The 12,028-nt window shown below is 38.9% G+C and overlaps 1 protein-coding gene and 1 long non-coding RNA gene across 2 annotated transcripts; both read left to right on the top strand.

The window, feature by feature from the left end:
• The first annotated feature begins 917 nt into the window (after nucleotides 1–917).
• On the top strand, nucleotides 918–8,598 carry LOC119732916. Its single transcript, XR_005271636.1, has 3 exons — nucleotides 918–1,042; nucleotides 3,679–3,800; nucleotides 8,456–8,598. It is a non-coding gene; the product is annotated as an uncharacterized LOC119732916 (long non-coding RNA).
• A 296-nt stretch (nucleotides 8,599–8,894) lies between these two features.
• LOC119732839 lies at nucleotides 8,895–10,708 on the top strand. The gene is made up of 2 exons (XM_038206443.1): nucleotides 8,895–9,474; nucleotides 10,674–10,708. Exons 1-2 carry the CDS (start codon nucleotides 8,895–8,897, stop codon nucleotides 10,706–10,708), a joined length of 615 nt encoding a protein of 204 aa, XP_038062371.1.
• Nucleotides 10,709–12,028: the final 1,320 nt, after the last annotated feature.

Here is a 12,028-nt window from a genome sequence, read left to right as displayed (position 1 = left end):
AGTAAGGCACATAAATTTGTTTTTGTTCTAGACTATTTTGTCAGGCGCGTCCCTTTTCAACAGAAATCTTAAGTTGACAAAAGTGTGAAGGTAAACTGTATGGGGTTATGCCCTTGTAAACTAGTGAAACAAACGACTTTCAATAGAGTGAAACGGCCATAATTTTCTACGTTTTTAAGAGGATCATGTTGCCATTTTCCATGACAATTGATTCGGATTGTATATTTTTTTCGTTTAAACACTATATTGTTTCAGTCAGATATAATTTGTGTTGTTCAACGCTTTCTCATGAGCACACTATTTATTTTAATCATATTAAATTCATTTTAGACAGCTACCCTCTAATTTCAATAGGCTTAATTGTGTCACAAGGGCATTACATTTCAACAGGGAACATCAAACACTATATTTAATGCTCTTAGAGAAGTAGAGTGGTGACAGCGCGAAAAATTCATCCGAATTAAAGTCAATTCATTTGGTTGAAAACACAACACACTGGCTTAAAGAGGTACATTTTCAAAAGCGCCACGTGTTATGAACTCAAAATTTGGCTCAATGTTTGGTCGTGATGTCATCATGAGGAAGTCCACATTAAATTGCGAAAGGGAACATCAAACACTATAAAACAATTCAAGCAGTAAAGTGGTGCGAAAAAAAAGACGTTTTCCGTGGGCACACTTTTAATTTTGCCGACAAAAATGTTAACTTATTTCAAAAGAGTTCACAACCACCGTTAATAAGGATTTTACCATTGTACTGAACGACACAGGCCATAGTCCCCAGGGCGAACTTTACTTTCAATTTGTTTCCAATAGTACTATAGCAGCGAGGGCGTACCGCTTGACTAGAAGAGAACGAGGATAGACTTGACGCCTTTAATTGTGAAGAGCGCCACCATTTGTTAAACATGCCTGTGGCGGACAGCACGTGTTATCTGTATGCTGGAGTTAACGTAAGGCACAACGACGTTTCCCCGATTTTCTTCATACAGGGTTGCCAAATTTCTTTGTTGACGAACTTCAACTTCATCATTAAAATGCTGGTACTATTAGTTACTTTAATTATGCTTTTTGTTGAACCTTTGTGAACAATTTCAGTGTCTTTAAATTAAGAAATACAACTTTGAAAACGGTGGCGTCCGGAAATTGGGCACAAAATCGGCTCAGTAAATGTGGCGTGCTTGAATAAAACAAAACTATTAAAAAGTCCAAAGTCAATGCCTCAGAATCTTTGGTTGATAAATTCTGATAAACTATCATTATCTTTACTTACACAGTACTTAAAAGTTTGTTAGTCCGAGTAACTTGGACCCAACTTATCGCCTTTTTATTTTTAACATTCGGACATGGTCTGGCATGTTTGGTGGGGTCCAAGCTAATGCTGTATGCCCAGCAACACAATTCTGTCACTGACCCAAAAACCCCAACATAGCCCAATAAAAACATGAGATTTTACCTCAAAACGGCCTCCAAATTACTAGATACGCCACCTGAGGTACAAGTAGACATCGATAATTAAGATCAGTGCTTGTAGTTGTACTGAAGTTTATACTTACAATCCGGGTGAAAAGTGAAAATTCCCATTCAATACCGAGAGCTCCCCTCAAGATCGATAGTGAAATTTTCTACTCATCATAATTGATGCATGGCGCGCGCTCGGCAACGGAATCGTACTCGGGATACAGGAACCATCGAATGTACGTGGGCATGAAGACGACATCGCGTCGTTCAAACATTAACACGAATCGGAAAATTCACGTGTTCACGATCGTGAGGGGAGCTCTCCGGCGGATTTGAACGGAAAATTTCACTTTTCATCTGGATCGTAAGTAAACTTCAGTACAACCATCTTAATTATCGATGTCTACTTGTACCTCAGGTGGCGTATTTAGTAATTTGGAGGCCATTTTGAGGGTGAAATCTGATGTTTTTGTTGGGCAATGTTGGTGTTTGGGTCAGTGACAGAATTGTGTTGCTCTACATAAACCATTAGCTTGGACCCTATTGTCGCCCGGTAGATCATGCCCGAATGTTAAAAAAGGCGATAAGTTGGGTCCAAGTTACTCGGACTAAAAGTTTGTCAGAAAATTATTTTTTTATGGCAGTGGATATTTTGCCGGAGACGGCCAAACGTTAGTTTGCGGAATATGCACTGAACATGTGCAGTTAGGCCTACTGTTTTTTGGTACTTAAACATTTTCCGGTGACAAATTTTAGTCTGGCTCCATGCCAATATTATCGTTGTAACTTCGTATTCACATGATAGGAATCAGACCAATGTTATCGTTGTAACTTCGTATTCATAAGATAGGAATCAGACCATTTTATAATTTCAGACTTTATTTCACTTTAAAAAAAAATCCTCCAGAGCCACAAATCTGAAAATGAAAATGTAATACTCTGCAATAAAATGTTTGAGACATGTTAAAATAACAAAAGAAGGATATTCTTATTTATTTGGGGCCATCCCCCCCCCCCAAAGAAACCTTTGAAATGTGGCAGGGATCAGGATCGAATCCGGGTCATCCCGCTCACAAGGGCCGTTGCTTAACCACTACACCAAGTGTGCTACACAACTTTTGGTGGGAATTTAATACATTTTATAATTCAGCCCTATCTAAAGAGTACTGCGCCCTCTGTTGATATGATGATTGCCGCCGGCAAACCTTTAGTAAACGTTAGTTCGCCAGCATTACCTCCGGCAAAATATCCACTATCTTTTTTTTTATTTGGATGCATATAGCTTGAGTTAACTTGAGTAACTCCAGCTCCAATGCTTATTTATCGCATTAAATTAGAGCTGGAGGCAGAATTACGTTAAAAAAAACTAGATCGTAAGAGGCCCGAAATCCGGGACCGTGTACCCCCAGTGTTGCAAAAATAGTCCATTTTCCCTCTATTATCCCAACCAAGATTCTTTAATCCATATCTCATGCAGTGAAATGCCACTATATACAAATGTATAGTATTAGCCTTGAACGTGGCATTGTATAACGAACACCACTATAACAAACATTATTTGACTATAACAAATAATCCCCATGGGCTCCCAAAATAGTAAATTTTATTATAGTTAATGCAAAATCAATATAACCATGCTATAACGAACAACCACTATAACAAATACTGTCTGTTGACTCCACCATGTTCGTTATAGCGGCGTTTCAATGTTAGTAACTCCAGCTCCAATGCTTATTGCAATTAGAGCTGGAGGCACAACTACATGTACGTTAAAAAATCTAGATTGTAAGAGCCCGGAAATCCAGGACCGTATATTGTATTCCAGTGTATTCCAAAATATTCCATTTTCCCTCTATTAATCTAGAGATGCCACTTTTTAGGTTTTAACCTGAATTCAGAGTTGTTTTTTTTTTTAAATGAGACAAATTTAAAAATGTTGAATTTGGTCTGAAACATCTAGAAAACACATTTTTGAAAGGGGGTAAGGGTAGTTTCAGTTTTTTCCAGTAATGTTTCAGGCTGATTATCCCAACTCAAATTCCATAATCCATACCAAATACCATGCAGCAGTCATTCATGAAGCTAATAATCGACTTCAACCTGAAAAAAAAAGAGTAAAAACATTTATTTCACTGACAAATTTTCCATTTGACTTGATCATCCATCCTTGCACTATTTCATGCCGAAGTATTATAGACTCTGATTTTGTTACCAACAGACTTTGAATGATGTTATTTGACCCGTAAAAATTGGGAATCAGCCAAAGCAGTCATGTATGGCGGTCGTGTGGAAAGGATGCAACCGTGTGGGATGGCCTTCACTACAAGCAGTCACTTCTCGGTAAGCCCAACGTGATCATTTATTAAGTTGCCCCATTCATGGGGGGGGGGGGGGTAAACTTTCTTAGAGGGAGGGGAGATGGGGCAACTAGAACCAACTTTTCAGCCCTTTTCACACTAGAGCCTCTCAACCTGGGTTGAACTCAACCCTGGGTGAACCCAGTGCCGCCCTGGGTTGAGTTTTTTATTTCAACCCCGTGTTCAACCCCACATCATTTCACACTTGTTTCATGCAAATCAAGCTTGTCATGCTCAGGTACTACTGTTTTGAACCCTGGCCAGAATTTCAACCTGGGTTGAAAATCTCAACCCTGGTGTGGAGTAGGGTTGAGTTCAACCCAGGGCGAAATCAATCTCGGGGTTGACACATGGTTGAAATTCTTTAAGAGTGAAACGATACATGTTTTCAACCCTACGTCAACCCCGAGATATGTCTAGTGTGAAAAGGGCTTCACTTTAATAGAGAGAAACCATAGTCGCAAGCCTACTTCTGGACCCCTTTCCCGCAAGACTAATGAAAATCCACTTTGTTCACCAAGTTAGCTGGCATGTTTAGAATAAAGAATAACTACATGTGTATGTGTTTTGAACTTATTACAAGTGTCCCCAAATAGGGTAAAGTCACAGAGTTTCTTGGGTGTCCTTAAAGCAATGTTCAGAAATCACAAATGTGGATACAATGGGGACCAACCATGTTTGTCCTTGTTTACCCAACCTATCAAGATGGTAAAAAGGGAAAACAGGTCACAATGAAGCAATTTTTGGTGAGAGCAGTGGCCCAAAACATTATTTTATCTGTTTCCACAAATTTAGCATCAGAGATTACAGTTGTTTGAGCTGGAAGGCACAAATACCAGCTGTGCAAGTCAGAGTTTCAGATGTCCCAAGGTTTAGTTCAACAAAGTAATATTTAAAAGATTAGTCACAAAATGTTGCTAATAAATGTCCTTATCCCAGGGACTAAAAAGGATGAATGCATTTATTTCTGCTCATTTCAAAATTTTACAGGTAAATTTGAATAGAATTAATTACAGTAGAGTTTGAAAAGTTTCTTGAAAATTTATAGTTCTTTGTTGAAACTGAAAACTACAGTGATGGGTATAATTGTTTTCATTCATTTCAAGTTGAAATGGCAACCAAATAGGTTCAACAATGAAAACAGAGATCTGGAATTTAATTCTTGAAAAGGCAAGGAAATTTCAAGGAGGCAGTCAGGCCAAAATAAGGCAACGGAGGCCATGGCTTCCTGAAATTCAATACCATTGATTTGAGGATTTGTTACAATGAGTGGCAACCTTTCACACTTGAAGAATGTTTACTTTCAAAGAAAAACAATAAAAATTTCCATCAAGATAATCCCTTGTGAGTAAAGTTTACACAAGTCTTTATTCTGTGAATTCAGACAGGAAACCAAATTAATAGGATAAGTATTTGTGCTCATCTTTAGCAGACATTTTGATGATTAAATTATCATCCACATTTGTGTTTCATTGATATACATAAATGCAAATGTACAAGGCTTGTAAATAATAACAATAAACATGATGTCTATAAAAACTACAAAAATTAAACAAAAACTACCAAAACTTTTTTTAAAGAAACTGAGTGAATATTAAAAACAGGACTAATTTTTTAAGTAATCTTTCAAAGTGATTAACTTTCATTGTGATGTGTATGCTTAAAGGTTTCATTTGCTTTTTGCAGGTTTTTTTCCCGAAGCAACAAAAGTGCTCAATATTTTTACGTACATGTATGTAGGTTGCATAACAAGCATTCTGTTCAAGTCTTAGCTGAGTGGCTACTTTACATTTCTTTGGATCTCGTAACTGGATTCTGTAGGCACCCCATTTTGAAAGCACCTTCAATGTTTGTTTTCTGACAATACCGTTTCAGGTGGAATTATTTCACAGGGTATTTGTTACCAGTCCTATCTTCACTTTGAGGTTTCTGTCATTAAATCGGTAGGCGCTTATCTGGGTAATTGCAAATGATGCTACGTGGCTTTGAGCAGTGAAGTTAACAGAAATACAGAATAATTAAAAGTGTACAGGCTGTAATTTCTATTATCAGAAAATGTAATGTAGAGATAGCACAGTATACAATGAGTAGATGTATATGTTCTATTACGAACAAATTGAAGAATATTCATAAAGGAATTTACAAAGTCTTGTTGTGACTACTAAGATCTACACACATTGAAGAATATTCATAAAAGAATTTACAAAGTCTTGTTGTGACTACTAAGATCTACATACAGTGGTGAATTGTTGAACTCTTAAAAGTCTACTTGAACATTTAATTTTTACAATAAGATTGATACTTTGCAAACAAATTCATAATTTTTGCTGAAACACAAACTGAAGTGATGATTTTTTTTTATTTTCCAGTTTTCTGAAATGGCAACAAAACTGTAAAGCACTGAAAACAGAGGTTTGCAGTTAAATTCTTGAAACGACGAGGAAATCTATTTGGTTTGTAAGGAAAAAACCTGGATTCGAAATTTGCTAATTGTGTGGGGCCTTTTCAAGGAGGCAGTCAGGCCAAAATCTAGGCAACTGAGGCCGTATTCCTTTCTGAAGTTCAGCTTCAGTCGAATTGATTTCTAATCATTCAAACTGAAGAGATATTTGACAGTCTGAGAAACAATTGTCAACGAAATTTCAAACTAAGATAAAAACATTGTTATAAACATGAGTCTTGTTCTGTTAACTAAGACAGAAAACCATTGGAATAAATTTTCACTCATCTTTAGCAAACATTTCAATGAGTAAATTATCTTCAATATACATGAAAGTGTATCGTAACTGCAAAAAGTAGTATAAACACTGAGTAAATAAAGGCTTATTGAACAGTACTGTGAGTGCTAACTATCATGGTGATGCTTATGCTAAAAATGAACTTAAATGATATTATTTCACAAACTACTTGTAGTATGGTTACATCTCAAGGATGAAGTGGTTGTAAAACTGTCTCAAAATTCCTATTACTAAAAGTACAATTGGATCGATTACACGTAGATTCCATTAATCTCATTCCAGAATCTCAGGGAGTTTACGAAATTTTGGCTTTGTCTCCGGCTTTGACTTCTACTATTAACATGTGAATTTGTTACCCCACATTTAAATCTGATTAAAGCTTGTCCTGTGGGGCTGTGCATCCGACCCTAAAATGTGGCCCAGCACACTCCATTCATAAAATGGATAAAACAAAACTATACAGTAGAATGTACAGGATTTGTGCACATATCAATGTAAAGGTAATAGTACAATCTTGTCTGATTTTGTCAAGCTTGACATATACATCCTTTCATTTGTTCGTTTCCTTCAAAAAATCTGACATACACTTACGTGTACTTGCATAGATATCCTCCCCACAAACAAAATGGTACGGCCCAATAAACAAATGCGTGTTCTTTCCATCACAAATTTCTATAACTGCCTTGAAATGACAGTGTTCAGATCCAAATTTACATTATTTTAAAATGAAATTAAAACATATAAACACCACAGTTATAATTCCAGATAACTAATTTACAAATGGATAGTTTTTAAATGTCTTATTTAAAGTAGAATTGGAGAAAACATGTCCTGTAAAACGTGTGATGAGCGGAGTCCAAGATCATGAAACGCTTGGTAAACAATGGTACATGTGCTTCGATGTACATGTAAGTCCCCAACTATGCCTTATCGATCGAAAGTTGTCATTGGCCCCTTTTTTTCTTTGTGAAAATGACGGTTGTTTTTTTTCAACCCGTCAAAACAAGTGTTACATGTAAGGAAAGAAGATGGACTAAGCTATTCGATTCCATTTAACCCCGTACAATTCAGTACTCCAGTCAGGAGTTACAGTCAAAAGAGTCGACGCGAGGGCGCTCAATCGGTGCGTTTACACAGGAAAATGATGAAAAGTTCAAATTTTCAAAGCCGAAATGACGGGGATTTTTTTCAAGATAAAAAAAATTATATATATCATGAGAAAGAGAAGGGTTAAAGTGTATGAAACCATTTAACCCCATTGAAAGAGACCGCGCGGTTATCAAACTATGACTAAAACCGTCGGAAAAAAGGGCCATTTTACGGGAATTTTCGCCCGGAAACGGGCCCGCAGAGGGTTGAGCTTAAGTGAACACAACAAATTCATATGAAGCCTCTGATGAGGTCAAGATATAAACCTGATGAACACTGTCAACACAATTCTCCATTCAATGAATGCAGATCTGAAACCAATGAGGATACATTTGGACAACTCAATTTACTTGGAAGAGTAGTGTTTCATTAAATAGGCAGATGCCAACAGCAAAAAAAGTAACAAAAAACTAACTGAGTGAATAAAGGCTTATCTTGAACACTAGTATCTGCCTATTTGAACTGAGTAAAATGCATTATCTTGAACACTAATCCTAACACTAAATTGAACTGAGTAATGCATTTGTAAATGTTAAGAATGTTGAATCTCAAGAACAAAATGATCCTAAACATTTTTCAAATCTTGGTTATAAAGATAGCAGAATATTTACAGCAACTTCCATCAGGAACAATTTAAGAATCCTAATCGTGTTTATGAAATCTTGGCTTTGTTCCTGGCTTTGTCTTCGGCTTCATGATTTTTGTGCCCTGATGTAACTCCAGTACAATATTGGTCCGTTTTCTTCTTTAGAGACACCAAATCCTGTCACACAAGGCCAATGGATGGTTGGTGCATTGTCATTGAGTTTGAATGTGGTAGGATTCTTAGGAATCTAGTGCCAGAGATGAAGCAGAAGCCACAACGAAGCCTGGGTTTCATAAACACCACAAAAAGTTGGTAAGTATTGGATAGATTTAAATAATGAAAGGTTTGCGGAAACACCATGTGCGAATAATTTCTCTACTAATAGAATGGTTCTGAAAAGAACCAGAGGTATAAACTCGACGTTCCGGTCAGTATGCTCCGACCGTCTTCAGGAGAGTGCCTAAACTCTAAGAAAGGGAATACTTAAGTAGCAAATGGCAAAGTCAATGAAGTGAGAAGTTGCATCCTGTGAGGATGCCAAGTAGACACACTCCAAGACTTCCTCCAGTACCTCAACAAGCAACACACCAGCATCAGCTTCACCATGGAACAAGAACAGCACGGCACCATTCCTTTCCTGGACGTCAAGATCTCCAGGAACCTGGATGGCACCCTGGGACATAGCGTCTACAGGAAACCAACCCACACCGACCGCTATCTCCACCAGCGGTCGTTTCATCACCCCAGCATCAAGTCATCGGTCAACCGCATCCTAGTACAGAGAGCCTTTGAGGTCTGCGACCAAGACAACCTCAAGCGTGAACTCAAGCACATCCAGGCGTCACTACAATGGAAAGGCTACAAACCCAACTGCATCACGATCAGCAAACCTGACCAATGGGTCTCCTATACCCAAGGTCCTTCCACTGTATCTCCCTCAGTCACTCTTCCTTACATAGGTCCAGCTTCACATCATCTGCAACGCATCCTCCGACAAGCCGGCATCAAGGTGTACCACTCATTGGCAACAAGCTCCAAGGCAGCCTCCACACTCACAAGGACAAGCAGGACTCCTCTTCCAAGGCGGGAGTCTACCGCATTCTATGTGAATGCGGCAAAGTCTACATCGGCGAAACCGGTCGGAACCTTCCCACTAGGCTCAAGGAACACAGAGCACATGGACGGTGAGGGGATTTTGACAAATCGGCCATTGTCAAACATTCCACACCAATGACCACAAAGTTGATTGGGATGCGGCCGAACTCATCGCACCGATCCAGATCTGGCATCCAAGACGCATACGGGAAGCCATCGAGATCCGCAAGCACAACACAGTTCCGCAAGACATCGGGTTTCACCTCAACGACATCTGGCTCCCACTTCTTCAGACTGATGGGTCTCCTATACCCTAGGTCCTCAGCTACCACCTTAGACTGATGGGTCTCCTATACCCTAGGTCCTCCCTCTACTGACACTGCAACCCTACTGTTCCACTTCAGTGGGCACCAAGCTTGTTCTAGGATCATGTCTACTTGGCATCCTCACAGGATGCAACTTCTCACTTCATTGACTTCGCCATTTGCTACTTAAGTATTCCCTTTCGTAGAGTTTAGGCACTCTCCTGAAGACGGTCAGAGCATACTGACCGGAACGTCGAGTTTATACCTCTGGTTCTTTTCAGAACCATTCTCTTAGTTGAGAAATTATTCGCACATGGTGTTTCCGCAAACCTTTCATTATTTAGTATCTCCACCATGCACAGCCTCAAATCTTACTTATTGGATAGATTTATGGCAATCCATGTACTGGATAAGGAAGGGGTGTTGGGTTGAGGAGGCAGGGATCATTGCATTCAAACACCTCAACACCCACTAAACTCTCTCCTTTCAAATTTACCGCAGAAATAGTTTCTAGTCATAAAATTAACACAAAAGGGTCGCCTGTGGAAACAATTGTAATCAATTGAATATTTAATCCATATTACTTTAGGGTTTTTGTATACTCAGACAAATGTTTTTTGTAAAGGGGTTTTGTGTTCTCAGATCAAAATGGTTCTCATTAGAGAGATTGGCAGTTTGTGTTTGTGTTTGGAATTTTGAGGAGAGACCTGAGGTGTTTTCCCTTTAAAAAACCTGGGCCATTTCATACCAGGCTTTCGATGTTAGTCCATGTTCAGACACCGTGTTAGCTAAAACGGTAAAAGTTAAAACGGACGCTCACCACGGGAGGCCCGTCGTAAAAATAAAACTACCGAGCGTCCAGACATCGTTTTAAATATAGAAAGTTCAACTCAAAGCAGTTTATCTCAGTTTCTAAGGTCACGTAGAACATCCGCGGCAAAAACCCCGCGCTAAAAAGAGCCTTCACTCTTCCATTTTTACAGTTCGCTACACATGGTCCGAGACCCTCACCGCATGATGTGCGTTGCTATGCCGTGTTTGACATCGCAGCCTCGGCCGGTCATGTAGCGTGGCACGCCGGTAAACATGACGACAGTCACTTGTCCAGTGGGGCAATTTTCCCATTTTTCGGGAAGTATCGTACATCAGCTCTACATATACACCATTTTGTGTTTACATTTTGGGGGCTATTTTCTGTACCTTTCGTGGTGCAAAACGACATAAAAAATGTTCTGAAAAGTTGTTCAAAAACCATTGTTCGAAACAAGACGTCATTGAACAGGCTTCACTCAAGGTTTAATACATAAACTTGCCTGCACAACATGTCAGTCACGTGAAAATACACGTGATATTAACGTTGCAATATTGACCAATCAACGCCAAGGTTTTTCTGGTAGTTAGTGTATTATGATAATTATGCTCCAGTTAATAGCGGTTGTTGCGTTGGCTTTTAAACGTTTGTTATGTGAGCGAGCACGATGTGAAACTTGGACCAAGTGGTCAGAAAACTTGCGAAAATTGGACTCGAAATTGGATTTTTTTTTAACAGTAGGAGAATTAGGACATCGTTTGCTTACAGAAAAGTGTGCCACGGAGAAGGCATTACGTAACTCCGGGTCACTGCGCTGGCTTAAACGGGAAGCGTTTTAGCTAAAACCGATCAGACATCGTACTAGGAGATAAACTCGTTCTGGTTATTTGCTAAACGATCCCACCGAGGAAGTTGCCGTGTTATTTTCAAGTTCAACTCGATTCGGTCTGTAATAAAAAAGCGTTCAGACATCGTCTAAGCAAGAAAGTTACAATGAATTGAGCATAAGCGGTGTTTTAAGGGAATTTAAAACGGTGTCTGAACGACCCCACTGTTGACTTCCTGCTGGATCTACATTTTGGCAACCCATACAGGCACAGTCCGACAAATTCACGATTTCTGTTGTTTGTGCATCAATTTCAATGATTCAAGAAAGAGAATATGGTTTCATTACTGGAGAAAAACGAATATTACGTTGGATATTTGATTCGTGAAAAATCTATAGGTTCGTTTAGGCTTCTGAGGATCGATTGAAGCATGCCGGTAAGCCGTTCAGTCAAGCAGTACTAATCAGTCCCTGCTGGTGGTAGACATTCATCTGGTGCTAAAACTGCTTTATTAAAGGAGATAAAATCTGGAGATCATAAAGAGAGATCTTTAACCCTGGTTTGAAAACCCGAATATAATGGCTCAATTTGGGTTTTACCTTAAAAGAGGATTCACGGCAAAAGTGGGGCATGATCGAATGTTGAATGGTGCTGTAATGACTGAACAACTTCATCCTCAACATTTGGTGTTGGAATTGGA

Source organism: Patiria miniata, unplaced genomic scaffold, assembly GCF_015706575.1.
Source record: "Patiria miniata isolate m_02_andy unplaced genomic scaffold, ASM1570657v1 HiC_scaffold_25, whole genome shotgun sequence".
Taxonomy (NCBI): Eukaryota; Metazoa; Echinodermata; class Asteroidea; order Valvatida; family Asterinidae; genus Patiria; species Patiria miniata.
This window is presented reverse-complemented; position numbering and strand designations above follow the sequence as displayed.

Excerpts from the sequence above, each read along its gene's own strand:
- LOC119732839 (XM_038206443.1), top strand. The coding sequence starts at position 8,895 with ATGGAACAAGAACAGCACGGCACCATTCCTTTCCTGGACGTCAAGATC. Across the intron at positions 9,475-10,673 it reads GAACACAGAGCACATGGACG|TTCGCTACACATGGTCCGAG; the intron begins GTGAGGGGATTT and ends CCATTTTTACAG.